Here is a 26,836-nt window from a genome sequence, read left to right as displayed (position 1 = left end):
ACAGTGTCAGGAGATCCACAGAAGCATCCCAGCCTGCTTCTTTCCATGGGCTCAATTAAAGGAATAAGCAACTAAAGCTTAACTTGTTTCTGTAGTTGCAGAATGCACAGTGAAGTCTCTAGGGCACAAGACTTACTTGGGAGAGTTGATAAATGGCACTTAAAGAATTCACAAATCAACATTGACATTGGAGATACACTGCAGATTCCAGTCTGCCTGGCAAACTCATCAGCACTGTCCCAACCTGAACAAGCTGCTTTAATCCCTATCCCTGTTCCTTAAAAGAAGCTGCTGGCTTTGTCAGACCAAAACCACCTATGCCTGAAATGGCCCTCGCCAAAGGGCTTTGGGGAGCTTGTGATCCCCTACAGACCAAAGACTTATTGAAATCACCCTTCAGGGGAGATTAAAAGACACCAGGAAAAGAATCCTCCTTTCCTTGCCAAAACGCTAGCACCTGTCAGACTTGTGGCTGCTGCCCCTCCTCTGAGAGAGGCCTCAGCAGGAGGCTGGCAGAGGGCCAGAGGACAGGCCTACATTAATGGAAACGAAAACCCACTCACTTTGTAGATGGCACAATGGAGGCTGTAGGCAGGACTTTTTTTTTTCTTTTCATCTGTTTTCTTTGTGCTTGACTAGAAGTGGATTTCATAGGGCAAAGGAAAAAAAGATTTTGCTTGCTGCCATCCAGGCATCCTCTTCCTCCCAGTGAATACACTGCTTTCTAAGCCTGTTTGCAGAGGGGCTTGCAGGGCTGTATTCATGTACCTTTGATATATAATCTGCCCTGCCCCAGCAGCTTAAATGGTTTGCTGTAAGAAGGGGCTCAGCCAGGGAAGGCACACTTTTACTGTACTATGATACACACCCGTGCAAAAGAAGCAGCCCTCAGGCAAGGTACACCTTTTCATTGAGTTTTGTCTTTGCAATTAGGGACTGGCAGATACTCAAGCCTAGAAGAAGAGGAAGAGGATACTTACCCAAAGACAGAGAGAGCCTACCTGTAATGGCCAGGTGATTTGCTGAGTGGAGATGAGTGAAGATGAGTGTTTGGGAACACTCCCCCACACATACCCTTCCCTCCCTGCTCCTGCCATTTAAATTTATCTCCTGGATACAGTCTTGTCAAACAGAAAAGCCATTTCAGTTCCTCTCTGTAAGAGGAGGAAGAGCACAAGCAAGGCATATGGGGGAAATATGAAACCGTGAGTGAATTATGGATGGATTACTTACTGTCCTTTGCCAATGCAACACTGCTTCCTTGCTCCAAACCAGCACAACATAGAAACAAGCAGTGAGATGCTGGTTGGTAATCCCTGTGGTTCTCACAGCAGTGTGGTACAGATTTTTGTAGCAGTTTGTGTTTTATGATCAGATTTTCAGCAGGCCATAGATAGCCACTAGCAAGATCACACTGCCTTGAGGGAAGGTGGGGAAGAGCTAGGAAAGACTGGGCTTTGAACCTTTGAGACAAGGAAGCAGAAGAGGTTTTCCATTAGGTATGCCTTCTTTTCTTATAGATGAGAGCAGCCATTTAAAATCTGTGGGAGCACAAAGGGCTAAAACATAGGATGGCACCTCCATTCAGTAATCTTTGAGGAAGTTCCATAGCTTCAGGCAGACAGGCACAGTGTTGTGCTTTTAAAGTTAATCCATCGACAAAAAGATGAAAAACTTTCCCTCACTCACTTCCTGACAGTGTAAAATGTGGGTCATAATTACAAAGGAAATTCCACCGAAGTACAGAATAACTGAAAATCTAGAGCTGTATCATTCAGAGGAGTCTTACCTAGGGCTCGATTGATAGCCTGATCCTTTGCAAGAGCCATAAGGAATCCATAGAAGGTCATTCTCTGTGCACTACTCAACATTTCCTTCACAAGAGCAGAAGGTGGACAGCTAGGAAAGGAGAGACAGAGATCATCTTGTCTTCCAAATTACAATCTTTTTTTTTCTAAGGCCCAGCTCAAACTGGAGAAATAAACCCTTTTACCTGTTCTAACACTGTCAGGGTGCCCTGACTCAGTTTAAAACAAATAACCAGCAGCTTGCTTATTGAGCACTGGATCTGCTCCCCATTTGTTAAGCAACATCTCTGAGCTGGGGGACATCCCCAGGAGCAGTCTTACCTGTCTTCATTCCAAGCACAGTGAGAAAAGCCTAGATGCACTCAGAGGCATATGCATGCCAAGCCCTAGCATGTTCTTTCAAAAATCCTCTGGGAAATACTTTCTTTGAGAAGTCAATAAACTTTCATAGAAGTGTTAAGTTTGGAAAAGACTACGACCACTGAGTCCAGTGGTTAATGGAGCACCGCTGTGTTCACCACTAAACCATGTCCCTAACTGCCACATCTACACATTTTTGAACACTTTCAGCAATGCTGCTATCACACTATTATCAGTGATAGTCATCTAAGGGGCAAGAAAACCTCTCCAATGATAGCCTAAATATGTCAGAGAACACTATTTAGGTGAGGACTAAATTAGCATATACCCTTCTTCTACACTCACCGTAACCCCTGGTCCTGAGTTCTAAGCAGTATCTTCATGGTGATTCTTGCTCTTGACCAATACTCCTTGAAGGATTTGATGCAAAATCAAACTGCCTCATGAAGAGGAAGTGTTGAACAGTCATTGGTGTAGTGGTATACCTGGGAGATGTGGGGATGGGCTGGTGATCCCTCAGGCAGAAGTGGTTACCAAGGCCTGACTGAGTACAGAGCTACGGCATGAAAGGCTGGGAATGGCTCCCCTCATAGTGCTGTGCAAAGCCTGACCTACCAGACAGGCTCACAGTACTCATCCCATCTCAAGTTCTCAGGACATACAAGGAATGTAGAGCTTTTGTTGTTTAAAGGAACAAAACAACTCATCAACTCCATGCTTAGACATCTGTAGCACTGGACAGCAGTTCAGTGGTAATTTTGTGGATTACAAATTTGGATTTGGAAACCTAACACAGAAATCAGGTGGAATTGTGTCCTGAGTTATTTTGTGTTTCTAAACCATGACCTTCTAGGAGGGTGTATACTCATTACCTGCAAGAAACTATGATGAAAGTGTCTGTCAAAGCTACACAGTAAAGTCTGCTATTGCTCCATTCCCTGCTGAACTAAAGCTAGTCTTGTGCCAGGGATCTGTAGCTGGAGATCAGCTCCAACACAGCCTTGGGTACAGACTGACAGTGTGAACTTGCCTAGGTACTAAGGCTTCATACTCCATCCACCCAGTGGGCTCTTTGAACTCCCAAGAACACAACTGCACTTGTTTAGCCCCTCCAGGTAACTCATGATGCATCTCTCCTTGATGAAGGTGTCAATGCAGAAGTGAGATAGAGAGCAGAAACCCAAATCAATCTATTACTTCAAGAACCAGTCCAAAACCCATGTTTCTGTGGTCCATGAAATTGTTTCGCTCATTTGGTTAAAGCTGTTCAGCTATGATGTTTCCCTTCATACTTCTTCAATGAGATCCATGTGTGAATATCAGCTTGTTCAAAGTCCTCTATTTCTTCACAGCTCCAGCCTTACAAAGTGTCTCCAGAGAAACAGACTTGAAATTTATATCTTAGACTTCGTTCGTACCTGTATTTTGATCTGTCACACAAGGACTCCAGGCACTGGTAGAAGAGAGATGCCTCTACTCCTTCAAGTGGGTTGCAGTCATTTGGGGGTTGGCGCTGCCGATGTTGCCCAGAGGATGATGTTGGCACAATCACAGTATTTGGATTCTTACCAGCCAGTAGGTCTTGATAAATGGCAGCCACACTTTCCAGGAACTCTAAAACAACAGAAAGCCATTTAAAACTCAGGGTTGGAACTGGCAAAGCCTCCTCCTGACCTACCGGACTGTGGCTTAAACTGTTGTTCTGTGTTGTACATAGCACCAACTGGAAATAAGCACAGCTCTACAGCAACCTGCGTATTCAGAACAGATATTATGCAGTCCCATACAGCCATTTCCATAGAAGTTCCTGTCTTCTTCTTATTAGGATGATTATGAGAGGTCACTCACTCTGTTGAGAAGATTCATCTCAAGGGAACAAAGGCTAGCTAGCACATGGATAAAACAGAGAAGCGTGAAAGCTAATGTCAAACACAAAACTAGTTTGTGAAGTCTAAAATGTTTTCCTTCTCCACCTCTTGACACGGATTAAGAACTCATCCAAGCTGGGAGCAAACTGTATTGAACTGCAACAGGAGGAAAGGGAGCAAGTTAGTTAGGGCTCCAGGCTGTATCCCAGCTTGCCTCTGTGCTGCTCCAAAGTAAATATAACACAGGATCTAGAGGAAGGGCCAGGGCAGGTCAGGGTTAGAGCTGGCAGAAAGCCTCTCCCCAGGCTCCTCATACTACCCACTGTTTACTGCAGGAGTCTAATTTTAAACAAGTTTGTTTATGGATGTGGTCAGCAGTTTACAAATCTAGATTCCATTTGGAGTGGTTTGCATGTGTGTGGGTTGGTGGGAGAGTGTATGACAGGCTGCGTGTGTGCACTGTGCCTGGGTGAACAGGACAGGGATGGGATCTTTGAGTGTGGGTACACAAGAATGAGCTTGCCAGTACTCCAGTGGCATTTAAGTTCCGAGTGAATGGAAGTGCAATGCTGTGCGTGAGGTGGGTGGAGAGGAAAGTCAGGATGTCAGCAGGCCCTGAGACTGTGCTGAGGTTCTGCAGCCCCATGGAAATATTTGTTATATCAGAGAAAACTTTCCAAACACATTTTCTGTCCCTGACTAAAGGCATTACAAGCCTGGTTCTGCCCAACTCAAAATCACCATTTTGAACTGGTTTTTTACAGTGAGTTGTCATGGATAAAGTTGTGATATGCACAGCGCAGTTACAAGGGAAGTATATACACAGAAGTATTGAGAAAAAGAGATTTTTGTATTAGGGATAGAAGTTGACTCTTGACTGCTAGAATGATGGGAACTCACAGGTTGGATCAGTTCGGAAGGCCACCCAAGCTTACTCTCTGACCACAGACTATGCTCACAAAAGCTTCTAGCCAGTGTCTCCAGACCTGGCCTGTTTCGCCTGGTCGAGGCCAATTGTGAGCTATGTCCATCAGAGGGAGCTATTTCAGTGTGAGTGGACAGAAATCCATGAGCTTTATGTTAGAAACTGCTGTGTGCCAGCAGATGAGAAAGTGGCATGCCAGCAGTCCCCAGTGCTTGGGAGCACATCTAATGCTTCCCTCTTTTTGTCCTGAATGAGATTCTCGTTCCTCAATCACAATTTAGAGGGGCTAGGATGAACAGACCGATGTATTTTAATGCAGTCTTCCCATACAGGACAAGCACCTGAATGGTGCTTGCTCATCCAAGTTTCTCCACCTTGTCTCCTGAACTTAAGTTTAAAAATACCTGGGGATTTTACAGATATATACGTGTGGGCAAGCATAAGTAAATACACACACACAAACCAATATTATTTGATTTGTACTTTTCCTGCCAAGAATTTTAGAACTATCCCATCTAGTTAAAACTCAGACTCAGGAAGAGGGATAAAATACGATAAATGACCAACAACATGAAGAATGTTCATATGGATTATCTGTTCCTTTTGCTTTCCAACTAGGGGGCCTTGAATCAAACAAGAGAGGTGGTTCTTTACAGGACAGTGTGCAACTCTTCACCAAGAGGTGTGGAGGTTACAACTTTACGTGATTTCAAGGGGAAGCTGTTGGAGAAGTTCTTGGGAGTGGAGTCCACTGAGAGTTCCTAAACCCGTTAAAATTATATCCAGTTCAGAAACTCTCTGGGTTGAAACCAGCTCATAGTTGGGCAAGTATTAAGGGGAAGAATTATATATATATTTGTGCAGTTCCTTTTCCCTTAAAAGGCACTAGCTTGTGGGCTTTTCCTATCCTGTCTCCACTAGGATTTAATAATTTCCTTAAAGAAAGGGAAAAAAATGTTCCTAGTAAAAGTTAATTGTTAGGTGTTAACATAGTCTAGATAAAGCTGGAAATTTATGTCTCAAGGCCAAGAAAAATACATGTATAAGACATAGCAGTTGCGGGTATGTAGTTACTCACAAAAATTTGGAACCTGCTCATTAAGTCTCCTAATCTCTTGACATCAGCAATGCTTTTCATCAGTAGATTCCATTAGCTATATATTTTCTGTGAAAAACCATATCCTTTCAAGTGTCAAAAAAGTGCAAACATTGGGAAGCTGTAAAGTTGTAATGCTACAAGTGGGAGAAGAAGTCAACAGCTTCCCCGCATTTACCTGAGTAGTAGAACTGGATCTGGAAAGCAAAGAGGAAATCAGAAAAAGACATCAGGCAATCCATTGCATCATCCATCAGCACAATCCTGTAAGATAAGAGAAACAGTTTAGCATTTACAAAAAAACTGAAGTCTGTAACCAGGAACCCCAGACCTTGAGAAAGTGCAGCCAAGGAATTATGTGCAACTGAGGATTGCTAGTGGCTCAGTATAAGAAGTTAGGAGAGAGGAATGGGAACACCCATTGCTGCATGGATGTGGATGCCCTACTATGAAACAAAGGCAGCTTAAGAACCTGGAGTGAGGAGAAGATCCTGAATGTCAATCACACACTTCAGCTACAGTGTGAACAGAGCAGTGTGACATTCAAAGCCTAGTGGACATGGTGGAACAAACACTGGCACAAAAAACTGCAAGGCTGGTTCACATGGTTATATAGAATTGTGGACTATCCTGAGTTGAACGGGATCCACAAGGATCATCAAAGTCCAGCTTCTGACTAACTGACTACAGACAGGACAGCTACACAAGTAGTAAACTGGTGTAAGCAGAACAAGACTCATGCTATCCCTCTGTGTACCAGAATTCATCTAACTGGGATATTTTTCAGATTCATAAAGATTGTAACAGTTGCAATTCACCATCTATACTCAAACAAACTCTACTTGACTACAAAGGAAATAACATTGCACCAACAATCAGCACACTGTGAACACCCTATCCTCCCTTCCTGATAAAAGAATTGGTCTATTTTCATATCAGGTCTCTTATTTGACTATCAGGTCAAATTTCATGACAACTGAAGACTTCTTGGGCCAGGGACAGTCTTCTTTCTCCCTGCTAAGCTGTAGGTGCATGTAGGGAGCTACATGAGTCCCTATTTCAAAGCATATTTCTTGAATATGGAAAATACCAGCCACAGGCCATAAAGATGAAATATAAGTGATAGCAAAGTTCAACTCCTCCTTTCAGGAAAAAAACCTGTGGATTTCAGGACAAAAATGTTCATCAAAATGAAAACAAAAATAATGCTCTGGTCACTGCTACCACTACTTAAGGATAAAAAGGTCAGTCTCTGAAGTGGGGACAATCAAACTCATCTGAGCAATGACAGCTTAAACTGTAAACCAGAAAAAAATACTCCATTTTGATGAAAAAACCCCAGAGTATTCAGGCAATGCTAAAGAAAGGCAACTGGTATTTCTCTTCAATTGTGTGTAGGTCTACTGAACCCATACAGTCAGTACCTGGCACACTGTGCCATCTGAGGATTGTCAGTTCATTATAGCCAAAGTATGGGTCATCCAGTAGGACCCTTCTGAATACAGGGCCAGATGCAATCTACGCACCAACTCCTGCAGCATCAATTGTCTAAACACATTGCTGGGGAAACACTGTTCTGTCTCATGTAAAAGACTCCAGGGAGCTGTGTGGGAGGCTGACCTAGAAGAACACAGGATCTTGCAAGACTTCCCTGCCACTCAGACCAGTTCTGTTCACTGTGGCAAAATCAAACATGTAGAGCAGCTTGAATTAATTATCTCAAAGAAGAAAGACTGGGGCTAAGAGGGTCCCCAGGAGAAAAGCCAGTATTTAAAACAAAACCCTTTGAAGATGTCAAAGTGCTTCTGATTTATTTATTACATTCCAGAAGCCTCCTCTCCTCCTGTCTAAAGAAGCAGTAGCTTCAGTTCTTAATTCTCACTAATAAGCATGTTACTGAGATTGTCAGTGGCCACATCAAGGAAATGGCTTTGAAGCTGGCAGGCAGAGCATCTTTATCTCTCAGGCAATACTGCTCAGCCACTGGCATTTCCAACCACTATTTAAGCACTGGAAATGTGATTGGCCACATCACTGATGAGCTGCACTCCCTCCTTTGAAATGATGGTCTGTTTCCCAGATACCCTCAAAGCACCGAAGCTTTCTTCTCAAAGTTGCAGGAAAACAACAGTGGAGAGTGGTTTTAGATATTTGTTATGCAGAGAGACAACATTACACCACCTTCATAATAAGAAACTCTTTTCACTTGTTAAATCTAAAACTCTGGTCAATGGCAGTGCTTTGCAGCACCAAGTCCCAGTCTCTTACTTGGGGGAGAGCATGAGAAAGTACACATGAGAATTTGCTGGACAGTTTTTGCTGTTAAAGACAGCAAGGAGCCTCTGCGGAAGCCTGTACAGCACATATGTGACAGAGAAGCATCTAAATAGAAGCAGGTGCACTCTGGTGCTGGGTTACTGATTCTGCTTGGCCCAGGAGTTTGCACGCCGGAAATGTTGAGAAGTCTTTAAATCCAAGACAATCATTTATGAGGAGATGGACTGCAGCTGGCAATTCCCCCACATAGCCAGCTGACTGAGCACTCAAGGAAGCTGAGAGAGCATCATATGCAACATATCTGCACCTCTTCCTTGAAATATCGGTCAAGGAGAAAAACCTAGCCACAGACTGTTACCTAGACAGCAGGACCAAAATTGAGGACAAAATCTGAAAGCCTGAACTGCAATTCAAAAAAGTCCATCAGGTATCTCTTATTTCAAGGCATTTTTTATTCATTTTTTTGTTATCCAAATTAGACTTTAAGCCCTGAAGCCACAGCTGTGTTTAAAAAGTTAGTAGTTGGCACTCAATGAGTAATGAAAATCAAGGAGGAACTTTGGAAAGCACTGAATAAAAATGCCTACACTTGTGGCGTTCTGGTAGAGGGTATAGTGGTCTTTCAGGGTTCAAGTGGGTTTGGCTGGCAGGAAAGCCTTGCTATTGTGCCAGTGGGGAAACTTTATGGTCTACTGATTGTGGTAAAATCTCAGAAATCCAGACTAGACAGGATGTTCCCAGGACAAACTCTAGACCAGGTAAGTTGAAAGGACTTTTACCATTTTCTGCTACCATTAAAGGCTAACTGACATAATCTGTCTCAAAGCCAGGATGGCTCAAATGAGTTTTCAGAGACTTGGTTTATTTACTGAGACATGGAGGCAAAAATAAGCAAAACATACAAAACAGGCAAGATCTGCATTCTTAGGCAATCTTTTTAACAATAGGGGTACTGAATTTCAAGCCCCAGTTCCATTAGTACTGATCAGTGCAACATGAGCTTCCACACCAAATAAAACAGCATAGGAGCGGTGAACTTCTTGGCTCTCACTACTCAAATGTGTGCAGGGAGTTCCTTTTGTTTCTCTTACAATAGAAAAAACAGTGCTCAGGTACAGATCTTAAAATCATGGCATCAAACCAGAAAAACTCCTTCATTTTCTGTCCTGCAATTTCTTCAGAAAGCCAAAAGGTGTCTCTGAACCTCAAAGGTATCTCTGTAGATTAAAGTCTTTAATCTGCTAATGGCTATAACCATTTGAAGAAGAAAACATCCAAGAAATCTCACAGACACAGATACCCTGGTTCACTTTTTGGGTATGACTTCTGCATTTGTGTAGCACCAGGAACAGAAAAATGGAGCTCTGTGATGTCATGTGAATAAAACCTGTATTGTTGCAGCCTCCATTCTTATGTTCTAGACATTTCCTGATCTTAGTCCTAGTGTTTGTTACCAGTACGTAGCAACAGCTCCTGGATGAGCGGACTGCACCATGCCGTGAGATCATCTCAATCATGCAGCACTGAGACTACAGCTACAACTGCCCTCTTCCCAGCAGCACCAGTGCAGGTCCTCGCTGTATCACTGAATGCTGTGGCTACTCCTGCTGCTACTTTCTTTAATTCCTTTCCCAAGAAAATTAGCAACAAATCCGTTGGGGGTGTGCAGACTGAAGAAGGAACAATGTCTGTAGGTTTGCATGTGACACTCATGTTTTGCAAAGACTTGATCAACTGGTGCTGTAAGAAAGTCTGCAGAGCTCACCCTTCCAACAGGCAGAGACCAAGGCGGACAATGGGAAGTACAGACCAGAAAAAGGACAAGAGCGTGAGCAACAGTTGTAAGCAAAGAGAAAGATAGTTTAGAAATATGGCAAGTTTTATTAAAATTGTTCAAATAGATCAGCTTGCTACAGAGTTCAAGTAAATCTCTAGCCAGCCAAAAGTAGGAGTGAGGTCACCCCCACCTGAGCCTGGGTGCCTCTGACGGAGATCTCATTTCTCTCCAACACCTGCTCCCAAAGCCAGCTTGTCTGTCTCTATGGCACATGCACAACAGTGCAGCAGGCCCCTGAATGGGGCCTCTAGTTTACAGCAGCCTTGTGGACTAAATTCCTTGACACAAACATCACAACATGTGTAGATATGCTGAAGTCTCCATTGCATGCACCATCACAAATTCCTGCTCAGTTCAGCTGGAGTCCTATGAAATACACACCAGCACACAGGACTGGTGCTTGTGTACCTCCATGAAAGAAGCAGCAAATATATCTCTACTACAGGGCTAGCATTCTTTTTTAGTCTGGCATTGGGGGACAAGCAACTGAACAGATGTGTGTACCTTATTAAGTTTTCAATATCAGATAGTTAATAATCAACTGCCTGGGCTGCACTGGAATCAGCAAGCACAATCAGTAAAAAATTCCATATCACATTATCAATGCCCTGAGCCAACTATCTGCTTTTTGCCTTGTCTAGATTAAAAGAAAATTTCAAACAGATTAGCTACCATGTTCTTACCAAACATACTTTAAAACACTGGCAATCCTTCAGAGGTTAGTGTGCTTAAATGTGATCAACCATAGAAGCTGGGGCAAGGTGGAACACATTTTAGAATGGTAAACAGTATTTGAAATACAGTTTAAAAATCATGTCAGTTAAAACCATATTGGCTAACATTCTTTTATCTGCAATTCATGTGAACATAGAGCCAACAGCAGCATTCTGCACTGATATTTCAGTTTTTGTGTATCTTAAATATATACTCTTTCACATTGCTAGAGAAACACACTGTTCTTAACCTCAAAAGATAGCGTCTCTTTTCCCCCAAACCTTAAAAGTTGAAGGTCCCTGGTCATGCCTTTACCCACAGGTCTAGTTCCTAAGTCCATGCACGTAGGACTAATCTTGCCTTTAAAGAGAGAATGAGGACCCACCTTGCTGCTTTCTGAGTGAGTTCCATTGGGAAGTCAGGGCAGAGCAGCTGCAGCAGGCAGTGGTATTCCTGTGCTGTCAGCAAATCTGCAGGGAAAGAGAGGTGAGAACATTGTTAATTCTTTTATAGGCTGTTCCCTCCCCTTGCTTCCTCTCTAGGAAAAAAACCTCATATTCCCTTTACTTCCAATTCAAGTAGTCTGGGTATTAAAGACAATGTAACTGCTCCCTAGACCTTCAGAGCTGGGCTCTTCAAATGGAGTTCCCAGCACAATCTGAAAGAGGCCTGATAAAGGGGAAATCCTATTGAACAGGCTCCTGCAGAGAAACTGGTAACAGGTAGTGATTCAGTGTGAAAAAGGAGTAACCAAAATAGGGCAGTTTCAAGTGAGAACACAGTTCTGTTTGACTTGAATACAACCCTATGGAAAAAGGAATAATTTCAAAGTTGCTTAAATTTGCTGAAATTCACTGGCATGGTGACATTCCCCACAATACACTTGAAAATCATCCACAGAACATCTGGCAGCAGTAACAAAGGCAAACAAGGTTTTTGGGTTGTGTATGGAAGGCTATAGAGTATAAACCACAGACGTTATTACTTTGGCATTCAGTAAGGCAGCTGGATGGTCTCTTTTGGAATAATGTGTACAAATCTGGTCACTGTATTATAGGAAGCACAGAACAAAGATCCAAAAAACACAAGAAAACCAATCAAATGATTCATGTGTTAGATAGCATCTTTGTGAAAGACTGGTCAAGAAGGGACTCTGTGGCTCAGCAGAAGGAGTCTAAAAGAGGTGACTCTTAGGGAAGCTTATAGGATCCCAAGGGAATGGAAACATCCTGATGTGAAAAAGCCCTACATGATTGTATGTTCACAGTCCAAAAGGCTGTGGACTGGAGTTAAGAAGACGACTAGCTGAACAGCAGCAATTTTGCAGTACTTCTATATACAGAAGAATGCAAAGTATGGAAGAAAGAGCCAGAGGTGGAAGTAGAGCCAAGCAGTAGTCAGGGAGGGGATCTCAAGGGCACTGGCAGTGGGACTGAGGTACAGAGCATAAGTTCTTTTGCCACAAACATGTTAGTCTTCATTAGGCTTTCATCCAAATAATTAATCTTGTTTCAGATGACAGCCACAACTTAGAATCACAGAGTAAGTAAGGTCCAACCATTAACCAACACTGCCAAGTCCACCACTGAACCACATCCCTAAGCACTACATCTACATGTTTTTTGAACACTTCCAGGGATGGTGAGTCCATCACTTCCCTGAGGGCCATTCCAATGCTTGACCACACTTTCAGTGAAGAAATTTTTCCTAATATCCAATCTAAACCTTCCCTGGCACAAGTGGAGGCCATTTTCTCTAATCTTGTTACTTGGGAGAAGAGACTGACCTCCATTTCACTACAACCTCCTTTCAGGTAACTGTAGAGAGCAGTAAGGTTTCCCCAGAACCTCTTTTTCTCCAGGCCAAACAACCCCACCTCCCTCAGCCATTTCTCCCAAGACTTGTGTTCCATACCCTTCACCAGCTCCGTTGCCCTTCCCTGGATGTGCTCCAGAGAGCACAATGTCCTTCTCATAGGGAGGGGCCCAAAACTGGATGCAGGGTTCCTGGTGTGGCCTCACCAGTGCCAAGTACAGGGGTGATCACTGCCCCGGTCCTGCTGGCCACACTGTGCTGATACAGGCCAGATGCCACTGGCCTTCTTGGCCACCTGGGCACACACTGGCTCATGTTCAGCTGCTGTCAGCCAGCACCCCCAGGTTCTCTGCCACCAGGCAGCTTTCTAGCCACACTTCCCCCAGCCTGCAGCGCTGCATGGGGTTGTTGTGACCCAAGTGCAGGACCTGGAACTTTGCCCATCAATCCAGCCTCTCAAGATCCCTCTGCAGAGAGCAGATCAACACTTGGCCAACTTGGTGTCATCTGTAAACTAGCTGAGAGGGCACTTGATCCCCTTGTTCAGAACATTGTTAAAGAGATTAAGCAGGACTGGCCCCAATACTGAGCCCTGGCAGATGAGGGCTTCTCCCTATCTCCACAACTCCTCAAAGCCTGGCAGTTTGACAAAAGCAAGAGAAAGAGAAAATGTTACATCTTTGTCAGATATTTCAAGAGGCAGGATACAGTATCAAAGGGACATTTCACTGCAACATCCAACCCAGTCAAATTAATGTTTTCAATGCTGACTAAAGAAATACTGCAGGAAGACTGTCCCAAAATCAAGTTACAGACTTTTCCTTTATCTTCATTGTTAGCCAGGGAAGTGGGGGAAAGAGAAGCAAGAGCTATGATTTTTCTCTTCAGTTCAGGAAGCCCCATGGCTGAAAAACATAGCTGAGACACTCTGACATCCATTATAAACATTCTCTAGAGTACTATACTTTGCACTGCTCTTGGAAAGACTTTCTATTTAATGAAGCACCTTGGGTTTAGGGTCATGCTATGAAAAGGTGATTTTTCTGTCTGGAACAGCCAATTCTGCAGTCAGAAATCTGCTGTAACACACAAAAGTCCCAGCCTGTGCAGAACTACAATACCATTGCAGGGATCTGTAGAACCTAATCTATTGTAAGGATAAATACATCAGAACCTCTCTTCTTCCAGAACTTGAATGTTGAACAGAATTAAATTTCTGTGACTGCACTGAAGTTACAGGTGTCTTGGAGCATATGTACCTTGTTTGTACTGTCATTTCTTGTCAAAAAACAAATCAGGAGTTGTTCTCTATTGCAGATATGACCTTGGTGCTTCAGTCTATGTGTACCTGAGCTTGTGTTAATGATGGAATTCAGTGGAATGGTGGGATTTCCTCCTGCAGTGTTAGTTAATCAGTTCCTTGAATGTCCTTAAGGAAAGTATCACCAAGTTTTATGTATAACTGCAAAAAGATATTGAAAAAGTCCCAATTACCATAAACAGGATTATGCATATTTTGAATTGAGTTTTCAGCTCACTATCTCTCTTTCATGACACAACACAGAAGAAAGAAAATTTTGTTCACTATTATCTTGTTAACTCAACAGTCATCAAGAAAAGTATCACCAAGATTTATGACCTAAGTTCTCAAGAAAACTATCTGGTCATGTAAGGTACACGCAAGTTTCATGTCTCCCAAGGTTCAATAATGGGCCCAATATTGTTTAATTTATTCATCAATGACTTGGATGAAGAGATAGAGGATTCCTCAGCAAGTTCACTGATGACACAAAGCTGGGAGGAATGGCTGATACCCTGGAGTGCTGGGCTGCCATTCAGAAAGACCTTGACAGGCTGGAGAGATGGGCAGAGAGGAACCATCTGAAATTTAGCAAAGGCAAGTGTAGGGTTCTGCACCTGGGAAAGAACAACCTCCTGCACCAGCACAGGCTGTGGGCTGACCTGCTGGAAAGCAACTCTGTGGAGAAGGACCTGGAGTCCTGGTGGACAACAAGCTGTCCCTGAGCCAGCAGTGCCCTTGTGGCCAAGAAGGACAATGGGATCCTGGGGTGCACTAGGAAGAGCATTGCCAGCAGGTCCAGGGAGGTGATCCTGTCCCTCCACTCAGCCCTGGTGAGGCTGCATCGGGAGCACTGTGTCCAGTTCTGGGATCCTCAGGACAAGAGAGACATGGGGCTCCTAGAGCAGGTCCAGTGGAGGGTTACAAAGATTATTAAGGGTCTGGAGAATCTCTCTTTCGAGCACAGGCCGAGTGACTTGGGCCTGTTCATCCTTGAGAAGAGACAACTGAGAGGGGACGTCATCAATGTCTATAAGTATCTGAAGGGAGGGTGCCAAGAGAATGAAGCCAGGCTCTTTTTGATGGCGCCAAGCAGTAGGACAAGAAGCAACAGGCAGAAACAGATGCACAGGAAATTCCACATGGAAAGAAGGAAGAAAGGAAGAACTTCTTTACTGTGGGAGTGAGCATGGACCAGATTGTCCAAGAAGATTGTGGAGTCTCCCTCATTGGAGATATTCAAGAACCATCTGGATGTAATCCTGCGTCATGTGCTTTAGGATGACCTAGCATGAGCAGGGAGGTTGAACCAAATGACCCACTGTGGTCACTGACCCATTCTATGATTCTGTGATTTTCCACAAGCCCAGCACAGGAAGCAGGTTACATGAAAACAGAATTTGGGCATAAAAAAGCTCTTTTTGAAACTGACACTTGGTCATAATTGAATAGGATAGTATGGACCTCTTACTCTTCAAGGCTTTCTAAATCTAGCTTTGAATAATGCTGGGAAATAAATTTCTGATCTTTGCTAAAATGTCTACATGCTAGTCTGAAGGAGTCACACCAACTGAAAGCTTTACGCAATACTTAATTTCCATTTTTTGTTTGGTTAAATTCAAATTCCTATTTATGCATCCTTATACCTCTTGCTCATTATTTTTTCTTTTATTTGTCAACAGGCCATTATAATAACCCTTTCTTCATACTGTATTTTATTCAATCTACTTAACAGATTAACATTTAGCTAAAGTTAAATCTGTTTACCTTACCCTCTCTATCTTTCCCTACTTAGCCCAGTTATATCTGTTTCTCTGCTTTGATCCCCTTTAGATTTTCACAGTGTGGTGTCCAGCAGTATACAAAGCATCTTTCATGCATTCAGAACAGACAGGCTCTAGGAGGATAATCTGCCTGCTTTAATCAGCAAAGGCCCTTTTCATTAATTTCGATTTTTAGTCTCCTCTTTTCTCTCTGAAGGTGAAGGAGTTTGAGGTTGGTTTTTCTTGAAGGATGAGGTTTCCAGAGAAAGTTGCACTTTTTTCTCAGTCCCTGTCTGATTGATAGACAAAAGCAGCTTGAGAAGGTAACTGGGCCCTAAGAGAGCATTAGTTTTGAGGCATAAATAGAGATGTCTCACTTGGTAAAATAAGATACTTTTAAAACTTATAAAAATTTATGCTTTTTCTTCTCTCTCTTCATACCTAATCACAGCATCATCCTTACTCTTCTACCATAAAACAAGAAAACAATATAGAATAAAAGCAGAAGTCTGCTCAGAAAGAATTTGGGAAAGGGTGGCAGAGATCCTCTCCAACCAGCACATTAGAGAATGAAGTTTGTTGTCAATAAAAGTGGAATTAATTACAGTTTCAATCTTTGGGCAAATGGTCCATTTAGACAGGAACTGCCCATAAAGCTGAAGTGGTGCAGAGAAGTTCCTGCTCTAAAGAAATCTTTTGTTTCTTATGCCTGGGGAAATGGCATCAAATTATTCACTGAAGTACAGAGGCAGACTTTTTTAGGCTGTAACACAACTCATCCGTAGACACCCCAGGCGCCTGACCAACAAATCATACCAATTTTTCAGACTATAGTTGGATACCTTTTATACAGGAAGTGGGATCACCACAGACCTTAGGAGGTGTCTTCACTTTGCTGTGATCACTGTTTTCCTATCCCCTACAGCAAGGTCAGTGAAGACCATGCAGAAAATTACATTTGCCCATGCACCACATTGTCTGCCAAGAGCTGCTTGGAATAAACAAGGGCAGTTTTGGTGCATGACCACGTTGCTCCTTCCTGTCTCCAGGCCACAGCTGAGTAAATAGAGTTCAATGTTGCATGATGAAGAAAGAAAGAAAAGAAGGACGGTACCAGTCAAAATGAGTGAAAACTGGAATCCACAACTGCTACTTTGGTTGCTACCACAAATTACTGCATCTCAAGTTCCAGTAACAAATGAAGCAAATAATGGAGTGTTTAAATCTGACCCCACAGCACAGGGCAGTGAGATATATACACTCTACCATGCCCTTGCAGTGGAACAAACTTGCTCATACCATGTGCTTAAGGATGAAGATTGCAGTCTCCATGTTAATCGTGTTCATTTACAGCTGAACTAACACTTCACTCTTCTAGAAAAAAGAACTAATAACAAATTCCAAAGTCATTTGAAAACAACAGCTCACTAAGAAGGAGTTTAACAGGAAGTACTTTGACCATTCAGCATAATTTTTGCTGTACTGGACTTCAAATTATTGCCTAGATTGTACTGCTGCTGAGACCATGCCACTAGCAAAATCCTAACCCTTTCCTACAGATTGGAGTGTCCTGTGAGTAGTTTATTGTCTTTTAGTGCCTGAGGCAGACTGTTTCTCATGTTTCAGGGCTAGAGTGGAGAAATAATTTTGTCTCTGAGGTACAGTCTTAGAAGGTACCACTTTCTGGATAAAAATGGCCTACCTTGAGAAACATGGAGGCAGCTGCTTTGTACTTCTCTGACTTTTAAAGCACATATCAAAACTGTTTCTGGTTTGTATGTGGCTAACAGATGGCACATGACCTGGAGTGATGCACACTCCAGGAGTACTAAGTGATGTGTTAATGCTGCTGTCAGTGTTGTGTGTGAAGTGTAGGCACACCTGAATTATCTTAAAACTAGTTATCTTTCATAGTGACAGCAGCCCAGACATAGAAGCCTGGAGCTCAGTGAAGGCTGTAAAATCTACCCAGGAAGCCAATAAATATTTAGGACTTAGCCTGAATTGCAGTCATTGCTGCTGTATCTAGGCTGCTTTCAGCACAAAAAGTAGCTATCGACAACACTGTCACAACATTGTGACAGCTATAAAAATGCCCAAAGCAGTAGGAGACTATTTACTGCAGCTGGTGTATGAAATCTGTCCCAAAAAGTCACATTAGTAGCTTCCCAGAAACACAAGGATTGCCTTGATGAATATACATTAAAGTTCCCTATTCTCATAATTTTTTATGTACAACCAGTATCCAAGCAGACTGGAGCCCTGAGCAATGTAGCTGTCCCCTTTGAATTATGCTAGGACACACAATTTCCACAGGTTGCTTTTCTACCACAGTCATGAAGTCATTCAAGAGTCGAAGTCATAGAGCTGTAAATCAGTCTCCTGCAAATATAACAGAGAACAGTCTAATTTAATTTTTTTTAAGTGTTGGAAGAGTCTTTGCTGGCCTTTAGTTTTTTGGTGTTTCTGGTGTATCATGTACCTAAGATTCTCTCTATATCCATGCAAGATTGCAACCATGTAGAAAAAAACAAAAAAAAAACCAAAAGCCCCCCAAAATAAAAGTCAATGTGTTCTCAAGCTGTCTACCAGAACTACAATTTTACAAAATACATGAGTATTGATAATACTGCAACTTCACAACTACCATCTGGCTAGCAGGCTAAGCCTGCACATGCCTTGTTCACAGGATACCTATGGCCTAATTTCCTCCATACATCTAGTGCTAGTAACAAAGAGAGAGCCAAGAATTCTAGGAAAATTAATCCATGCATAGGACTAAGCATGTTCATGTAAGACGTACAGCAGGATTCATTCTGCTCTTGAAGTGTACAGACAGCTTCCACGATCATTACATCATAGTCTAAAGAGTGTAGGAAAATCAGGAGAAAACTGAGAGAGACCCACTTGTTACTTTTAAGCGATAGGAAAATGCTCTAAAAGCCAAAGATTGATGCAAGGTTAGATGAAAAACAACTTAATTGTTTAAAGGAAGATTTTCTAGCGAACAGTTTAAAGAGGATAATGGTAAAATCTGTATCATGGATCAACATAAGAGCCTGTTCTTTCCATGCAGTGTTGGACATAAGTAGCTTTAAATACTGTGGCTTTGTATCAAGGTCTGGCTCAATCTCATTACATACTAGCATATATTATTTCTGCATTTTTTATTTTATATATTACTAGCATATATTTTCTTATTTTCTTATTTTAACAACTGGATGCATTAACTCTGATGATGAAGTTCAACATGCACATAAGCCAACCTAAACCCTTACTCCTAATGAAAGGGACAGGCTCACTTCTCTTTCTCCCTTCCTATCACTTGCTGGTGGCCATATGGTTCTGAACCACCCCTCATACCAGCTCTGGCACTCAGCAGGCCTCTTGCTGAGAAAATTCAGCTTTTTCCCTGGGCTAGTGAATTGCACTGGCTCTCAGAAATTTGTGCTGAAAGCTCATGCAGAGCAAGCTGTGGAAGAGCACAGCTAGGTGCAGGGAAGAGGGAAGAAAGGGGATAAGGACAGCAGATTCACCCGTCCTCAGCAAAGAAAAACTGTTAGATAGGCTTAAGGAGTTCCCTGCTTAAGACATTTTAATCCTTAATGTCCAGGATGTATGCAAGGCAATGTCATAGGATTAGTGATCCTCCTAATCAACAGCAGGTTCAGCTTTACCTGCTGTACTTGCACCCTACTGCTGTGATGGTGTGAACACTCTGGTATCAGACACATTTAAAACAGAACTTTTGGCATCCTTACTATCCAAGCAGGCAGATGAATTCAGGTTACTCACAAACCTACTCTTTCCACTGATACTGTTTAGATCCTCCCAGAACAGATCCCAGGACATCCTCAGGAAAGGACCCTGGAAGTCTTTGTGTCTGACATGACATGACAGCAAAAGCAGACAGGGTAACTGAAGAATGCACAGTTACTACAGTCTGGCTCAGATAGAAAGGTACCTGCAGGAACTGGCTGCACCCTGGATTGCCTCTCCTAACCTGTGAGAATATGAGCAAAATCCTGCCAGACATAAGGGTGCTGCTGCAGGTGAGCAGTCTTCACAAACAAGATGTTTTGCACTCTACAAAAGGAGCACGGCTGCAAACAGCAGACTTAGGTGACTCCTGTTGACAATAGGTAGAAAGACCCAGTTTATGATGTGAAAAAACAAAGGCTGAAAGAGATTTAGTGAGATTTGCCTGGAACAACCTATGTCAGACTCAGGATGAATATAGTGGAGAGTTAAGCAGACTGACCTAAAAAGATTTGTGGGGGGAGTGCTGCAAGAGAGAACAGGGAGAGAGGATTAGCATTGTGATTGAGCAAAAAGCTAGTTGTGAAGTACTTGGATAAGAAGGAAAAGATTGAGCTGCCACTGATATGAAGAACGAAGCAATTTGTTCTGGAGGTAGCCTAGACAGTTCATACGAACTGAGAAGTGGGTCCATTATGGGCAAATATTGTAGCACCCTACTTTGAGGAAGTGAAAGGTTTTTAAAAGAGTTACATCTTCTAGCTGGTACAATTGTTTTCCTGCACTTTGATCTTGAGCCCTTTTATCAATAAACCACTTGCCAGATTAACAAAAACAGAAAATGAATTTATACAGAACTGCTCCAATTCTATCCCCAGAAACCAGATTCTTTCTGTTTATACAAATGTTAATCATCCTCTAGCCCCTTTCAAATTCCCCATAATTACCCTTTAGTACGAAGTGTTTCATGTGGCAGCATCACTTCAGCTTTCAGTGAATGTTACTCAGGGCACCATGAGCTGTGCCAAAGGTACAGTCCAAGGCTATCATTTGGATGCTTATGTGGCTAACATGGCACATCCACAAACTGAAAAATTCAAACTTTCATTAGAAACATAGAGAAAGTTTTCAGCTCTCATGGTTGTAAAGAAAACATTCCAATATTGGAACAGTTTAACTGATGTAGTGTGATATTCCTGAATCCACAGAAAATCTGAAACATGACTGAAGTTTGATCTTTTCATCTTAGGAACCTTAACACTATACCTAATGCAACACTAAAGACAATGTTAACTCCTTATTTTCTTGTTTTAAGTCTAGAATGGGACTTTGAATGTAGTTTGGGCTTAAAGAATTCAGAGTTCCTGAAGTGCAAGAACAGTAAACAATAAGAAAGGAGAAGCAGCCACAACTTCTGGCAGTATTTCCAGAAGCAGAGAAAGAAGATAGAAGAAGACAAACAAAAGAGTCTGGTTTAAATTTTCCAGTACATAGTTGACTACAGGAACCAGATGGTGGCTTAAATGGACACCCAATTTTCTCCATGCAACTTTAACATTTACAAAGATAAATCCATGCATATTCCAAAGCATGTATAATCCTAAATATATGCTCAGCTCATTGAGTATGATCTCTAAGGGCATTTAGCTTTCTCTAAAAAAGGACATAGACCTAGTTTTGTGGACTACAGTATGAGAATGTATGACTACCCATCATGTTTCAGAGGCATAGCAAACTCAGACCAAAACAACGCAACACAGAACTGGCTTTTAAGACAGATAAACTAGAAAACTAGAAATAAGGTACCATTTCAGAGTGAAAGCAATTTATAACTGAAATGCCATAACATTTGACATTTTTTGTACGTGTCCACTATGAAAATTTTTTCCTTTCACTATAATGTTACTAAAGACATAACTAGCAGATCTCCCCAGCTATAGGTGATTTAGCCTGCTTTTATCTTGTTCAACAGTTGACTTTTCCTCACTTTGACAAGTTTTCAGTCACTTGTGTAGAAAATAATCAATCCAATGCCAGAGCTAATTGGTCTTGTAAACAATAAGGAGAAAACATTCCTGTTGAAGTTCTGGCCATCTGGGGGGCAGACTGCTCAACCACTTGAAACAGGACCCACAGCACTCTTAATAGTGAGGTACAGAAATGCCGGCAACACTTCACTGAAGGATACCATCAACATTTCCCCAAGATCTCAAACAGCAGCAGTAATCTTTAGACAAGATGTGGATCAGCCTCTACTCAAGAAAACAAGTTGTCATTAAGCTTAAGATCTTCAAAACAACTGAAGAATTCATGGCTACACATCACGAGATGGGCAGAGTAAATGGGCAGGTGGTATGCAGCTGTATTTCATTCAATGCAGGACCTTACATACAACCCCTCCTCCCTCGGATATGTACTAGGACTAGTGACAATATGGCCAGTCTTCAATTAGTGCTTGGTATTTCCTCTCTGCTTTGGGAGCCCCAAGAAATACAGTTAGCTGGCAGACAGCTCATCTCTGTCATGCACACAGGGTCAGGGAGCAGAAGAAAGCTATGACATTGACCTAAAACAAAAAGGAGGTAGAGGATAAGGAGGATATACAATGAACTACGGAAATGCTGCAGATTGCTGTAGCAATGTCAGATCAAAGATCTCCTCCATTTCCAATTTCCTTCCAGACAACTTTTCCAGAAAACATCAGTGAAAGGCTCCAGTGAACCAGTTCTGGTAGAATCAGGTCTTTTCAAGTACCTTGAATCTCCCACGTGTTCATATGGCACGAAGTGGCATGTAAAAGCATGAAGTGCAACAGTCAACAATTTTCTCAGAATAATAAGTAAAACAGGAATGTTTTGGACTTTCCTCTTTTAATGACTGCTTTGGAAGAAGCATTCAAAGAACAGTGCAGCTGCTACAAGCACCCAATGGAAGAGAGACAAATCATTTCAGCATAATTTATATCATGACTAAGGATAGTCTTGTGTGTCTCTTCCAGTCCCTGCTCCACATCAACTCTTAACTAATCCACTGTCAAGTCTTGAACAGTTAACTGCACCTTCACCAACAGCTGTCATCACAGCAGGCACTCTGATACTGCTTCTCTGAAACACATCCATCATGAGCCCAACCTTGAAGGAGACAAGTTCAGGCACGTGAAGAATGGAGAATTCCACATGCCACCAAGAGTGACACCACTATGCAATTACACAAAGCAGTCTACTCACTGTGGTTGAAACCCAAGAAGCTGGTTGTGATCCACAAAGCACTGAAGGGTATAGCACATCTTTCCATTGCACTTGAATTCACAGAGAATTTGACTACCTGACATAAACATGCATCTTCCAAGAACTGAAAGCCATCAGCAGGCCTGGCCATCCTTTGACTTTACTGCACAATACATTTACTAGAGGTTTATACACAGGCTATGCAGTATAATCCCAAGTACCCAGACTGTGGGCTACTTCTCTCCAATTTTCTTTCACAAATTATAATGCCTAAAAAAACAGTCTGAAAGGAAATGGCATTGTTTATAGGAGCCTCTGAGTCAACAGTTAAAGTCTCTATTCATAAAAATAGGTATGGTATCTGGACCTATGCTTGGGCAGTGTTGTTCGGGCATGTAAAATGGTCTTAAACACACCAATATTGAGTCTCTTTTATAAGAGTGAAAACATAAAAAGAAAATGAACCTCAAACAAAGCAAATCTATAAGAGAACTGGCTGGAGAAGGGTAATCTGGTTAATGACAAGACTGAAGAAGTCATCATTAGTTATTTAGAAAGAAATGCAGTGGAGCATGTAAGCTTCACAGAGAATGCTTGGAGCCCATTATAATATCAATGAGCTAGATTAATGATTGTAAATGACCACCACTACAGAACTGGTCTGAATGCAGAACAGAATGAATGCCCTAAGAGAAACCTGAAACAACAAGGCATCCAACTGCCCCTTTTAACGGTATGCTTTTGGCTAAGGTTCTGTAATGTCCCTTGATTTTAACTCTTACAATACTCTAGTGAGCTATGTGTCCAAAAATTTTTTTTTGTTGTTTAAGATTGAAAAGAGAGAGAAAGAATGTTGATTTTCTATGTATTTCACATGGAGAAACACATATTAATAAGAATTTAACATAGATATTAATTTCTAAAAAATGAAACAAAGCCTTTTTTTTTTAATGTTTCTTTAAGAAAGTTCTAAATTCTTCCATTAATCCTGAAAGTTTTTTATGGACATCGTGCATCTTTGTCAAAGTTAAACTTAAATGCCACCTATTTTACAGCTAAATAAAGTTCCATGGACCATCTACCCTGAACTACAAGTTAAGAATATTTTGCTGGAAGTTCAGGCAAATGTCCTAAATATTCCAGCATTATGCCCTAACACTGATGCTATGCATATATTATGGTAATCAGGGAAGTGTAAGAAACTAGACAAAAGAGGAAGTTGTTGCAGAAAGAGAAAAGGACACTTTCTTGTTGTTGCACAGTGCTTTCTAGAGGGGAATAAAAGGCCATCTACTGGAAGACAGATGTAGAGAGGAATCCATACCGTAATCCTGGCTTGTTCAAACAGAAAACAGAATTCAGTTGTGTAATCTTTTTCATAATGAGGTCAGGCTTTTCAAGATCTTTGTAAGGACCTTTATGGCAGGAGCAAAAAAAAAAACGGGTATCACTTAACTGATTAGTTGTGGGATGATAACTTAGCAGAGTAAGCAAATGATTTTTACTAGATATGATATGCAAGTGATTTCTCCTAAAGGAAGCATGATCAGTTTTCTGTAGAATCCTGGATGGATTGCTGCTGTGATGAAGGCTACTGAGAAGACAACGCAAAAAAAGAGAAACAAAACACCAGCTCTAAAAGATGTAGGACATTCCTTATTTGGAACAGAAGATGGCAGGAGTCCTAAAAACCCACAGTTACTGCTGACTAACCCATTTAATAGCAATAATCAGTGAGATGGGCCATCCACAGTGAGTAACACTGTATTAACCTCTACCAGCAGCTGGGGCCTCAGCGACATTGCTCTAACACAACTGTACGCTCTGTGGTTTCACTTACATTTTTTCATCTCCCATGCAACAATATCCTGACTGTTTAGCAAAAAAACCATCATGGAAATGCAAGTATGGTAAACCCTCAGAGGAGGAGTAAGATGAAAGCTGCTCTTTAAGCATCTCCAGCCATTGAAGACTTAGAACACACATGTTCCTTTTATTTCCTGCAACATTTGCCCTTTTTTTCCCATTCAATATTAAGACTTATGGAACGTGTCTGAAAATCAGATGGCACAAATCGTACAGCAATATAGCTGTAAGAAGTACTTAAATGTAATGTATTTCAGCATGTGTTCTTGACTCAAAGGAAATGTGTTGCATCTTTCAAAGCAAAGCTTGAAAGCTGAGGTCCTATTTGCTCCCTGCAATTAGAAATATTTCTTAATACTGCCCTGACGGGAAAAAAATTGCTTCCTGGTGTTTCTGGCAAAAGAACTTTATCTCAATTCACTGCATCAGATGTAGCTGTATTTTAGTAGTACTTTATGTGAAGTGGATGGTAAAAAAGGGGATGCTATATGAATGTATTAATTCATACTCCTCTTACTTTCACGCCACATTTAAAGGTAGCATCCATCCTTTCAGTTGTCTTTCACATGAGTTATCTTCTGTCTGGATCTGTTTCAGGCTTTGCTGTGCCAAGTCCCCACCTACATGCAGTATTAAGGGCTCCAAAACTAGTAGTGCTAGCTCTTAAGAGATTCAAGATTAAATGAAATTATTAACACATAGGGGATCCAAAAGGAAAGCGAAAAATATCCCATCTCCATGAACACTCAGAGACATTCAGCAGACAAATGCAAGAGACAGTTAGTCAGTTATTAGAAAAATACAGAAAGTGACTCTTTGGACTGGAAAACATGGGTCCATGTGCCAAAACAAGACTTGGCTTAACAGATCCTGGAATTGGAAACAGGAAGAATGGGGGCCTTTAGGATTCATGCTTGTGGGCAACAAACAATGATGAAGTTCAAGGTTTCTAAATGGGATATGTTTGGAAAGTCACTTTGCATGACATGTTTATCAAGGGAAAAAACAAATCTTCTCACTATTTACTTTTGTGCTTTCCTTTTAGGAGGATGTTTTCTGGGGTTTGGTAAAGAACAAACAGATGAGTGCTACAAAGGGAAATAGACTGAGAGCCTTTATGTGTACATCTCATTTTCACTTCTAGCTTTGTATACACAGCTGTGACCAGAACAGACTTCTGCTGAATGAGGAACACACAGTTCTGCAGCCACTGCCACTGCAAAAGGAAGACAATCATTACTTGCTTCACAGTTAATGTTTGAAATAAGAAATCAGTGAATTACTTGGAAATTTAATTAGCTTTTCTTCCAATTTCATTTTTGAACTGCTGTCTATATTACTCTAAAGTCTTTCCAGGAATACAGTGTAGATTTAAAAGCTTTTCAGGGCTAGACAGATTAGATTCTAATTTCAATGTCTGAGTAAAAATGTTAACTATTCTAGATGTTAAAAGGAAGCACTGAAAATACTTTCGGTTATACCTATTAGGAAACAAAAAGAAAACCATACAACTACTGGAAGTGTCTTGTATAGCAGGAATATGTGGAGACACAAGAGTGGAGCTCGTTGCAGTAATGTGCCTTCAGATGCAAAACAGGAATAGGGACACAAGAGTTTTGACTAGATAACACAAGTGTAACATATTCTTCTTCTTTTCAGTATTTTAGTATTTCAAAGTGTGAATACTACTGGTCACCAACACAAGGTTAACGATAATGATATATATGGCCGAACAGCGATATCTGACTCAAAAATGTCCAAAAGCTATAAGGGAAAAAAAATTGAATAAAGGATTTAAGCAGGCAAAATAGTATCTAGAATGTTTAAGCAGAAAGATAAAAATATTTATGGATTTTCTCACAAAAGTGACAATGTTCAGCTAAATGATTGTCATATTTGTCACAGATCAAACACATAGCTACACATAGGATGTCTGGGATCCAGTCATGTTTTCTCCCCTGCCTAGGAATACAGGAGAAGAATATAGTGGTCTAATTATTCATGTTTGAGGCATTTTATATCAGGTTAAAAGTTGATATGTAACATTAGAAACAGAGATCTGTAATTCCTTTACGAACTTGGCTATCATGGCCTACAAGCATTAATGCATGAATGAACAATCTAGAGAATTGAAAAGTTATAAAAGACTAAAATTGATATTGTCCCCAGAAATCTGGTATAGCAGTTACAAGACCCTAGTACATTTGCATGTTTCAGGTAG

At 41.5% G+C, this 26,836-nt stretch overlaps 1 protein-coding gene across 1 annotated transcript in view; it reads right to left on the bottom strand.

Annotated features, from left to right (window-relative positions):
• Positions 1 to 26,836, bottom strand: part of C6H11orf49 (chromosome 6 C11orf49 homolog) — an 81,689-nt gene that overhangs the window by 3,321 nt on the left and 51,532 nt on the right. Inside the window, exons 4-7 of the mRNA XM_032112137.1 lie at positions 11,271 to 11,355; positions 6,236 to 6,321; positions 3,587 to 3,782; positions 1,790 to 1,899 (exon numbers count right to left, since the gene is read on the bottom strand). Of these exons, the coding sequence (XP_031968028.1) occupies positions 1,790 to 1,899; positions 3,587 to 3,782; positions 6,236 to 6,321; positions 11,271 to 11,355 (477 nt within the window). The remainder of the gene's footprint in view (positions 1 to 1,789; positions 1,900 to 3,586; positions 3,783 to 6,235; positions 6,322 to 11,270; positions 11,356 to 26,836) is intronic.

This window comes from Corvus moneduloides, chromosome 6, assembly GCF_009650955.1.
Source record: "Corvus moneduloides isolate bCorMon1 chromosome 6, bCorMon1.pri, whole genome shotgun sequence".
NCBI lineage: Eukaryota > Metazoa > Chordata > Aves > Passeriformes > Corvidae > Corvus > Corvus moneduloides.
This window is presented reverse-complemented; position numbering and strand designations above follow the sequence as displayed.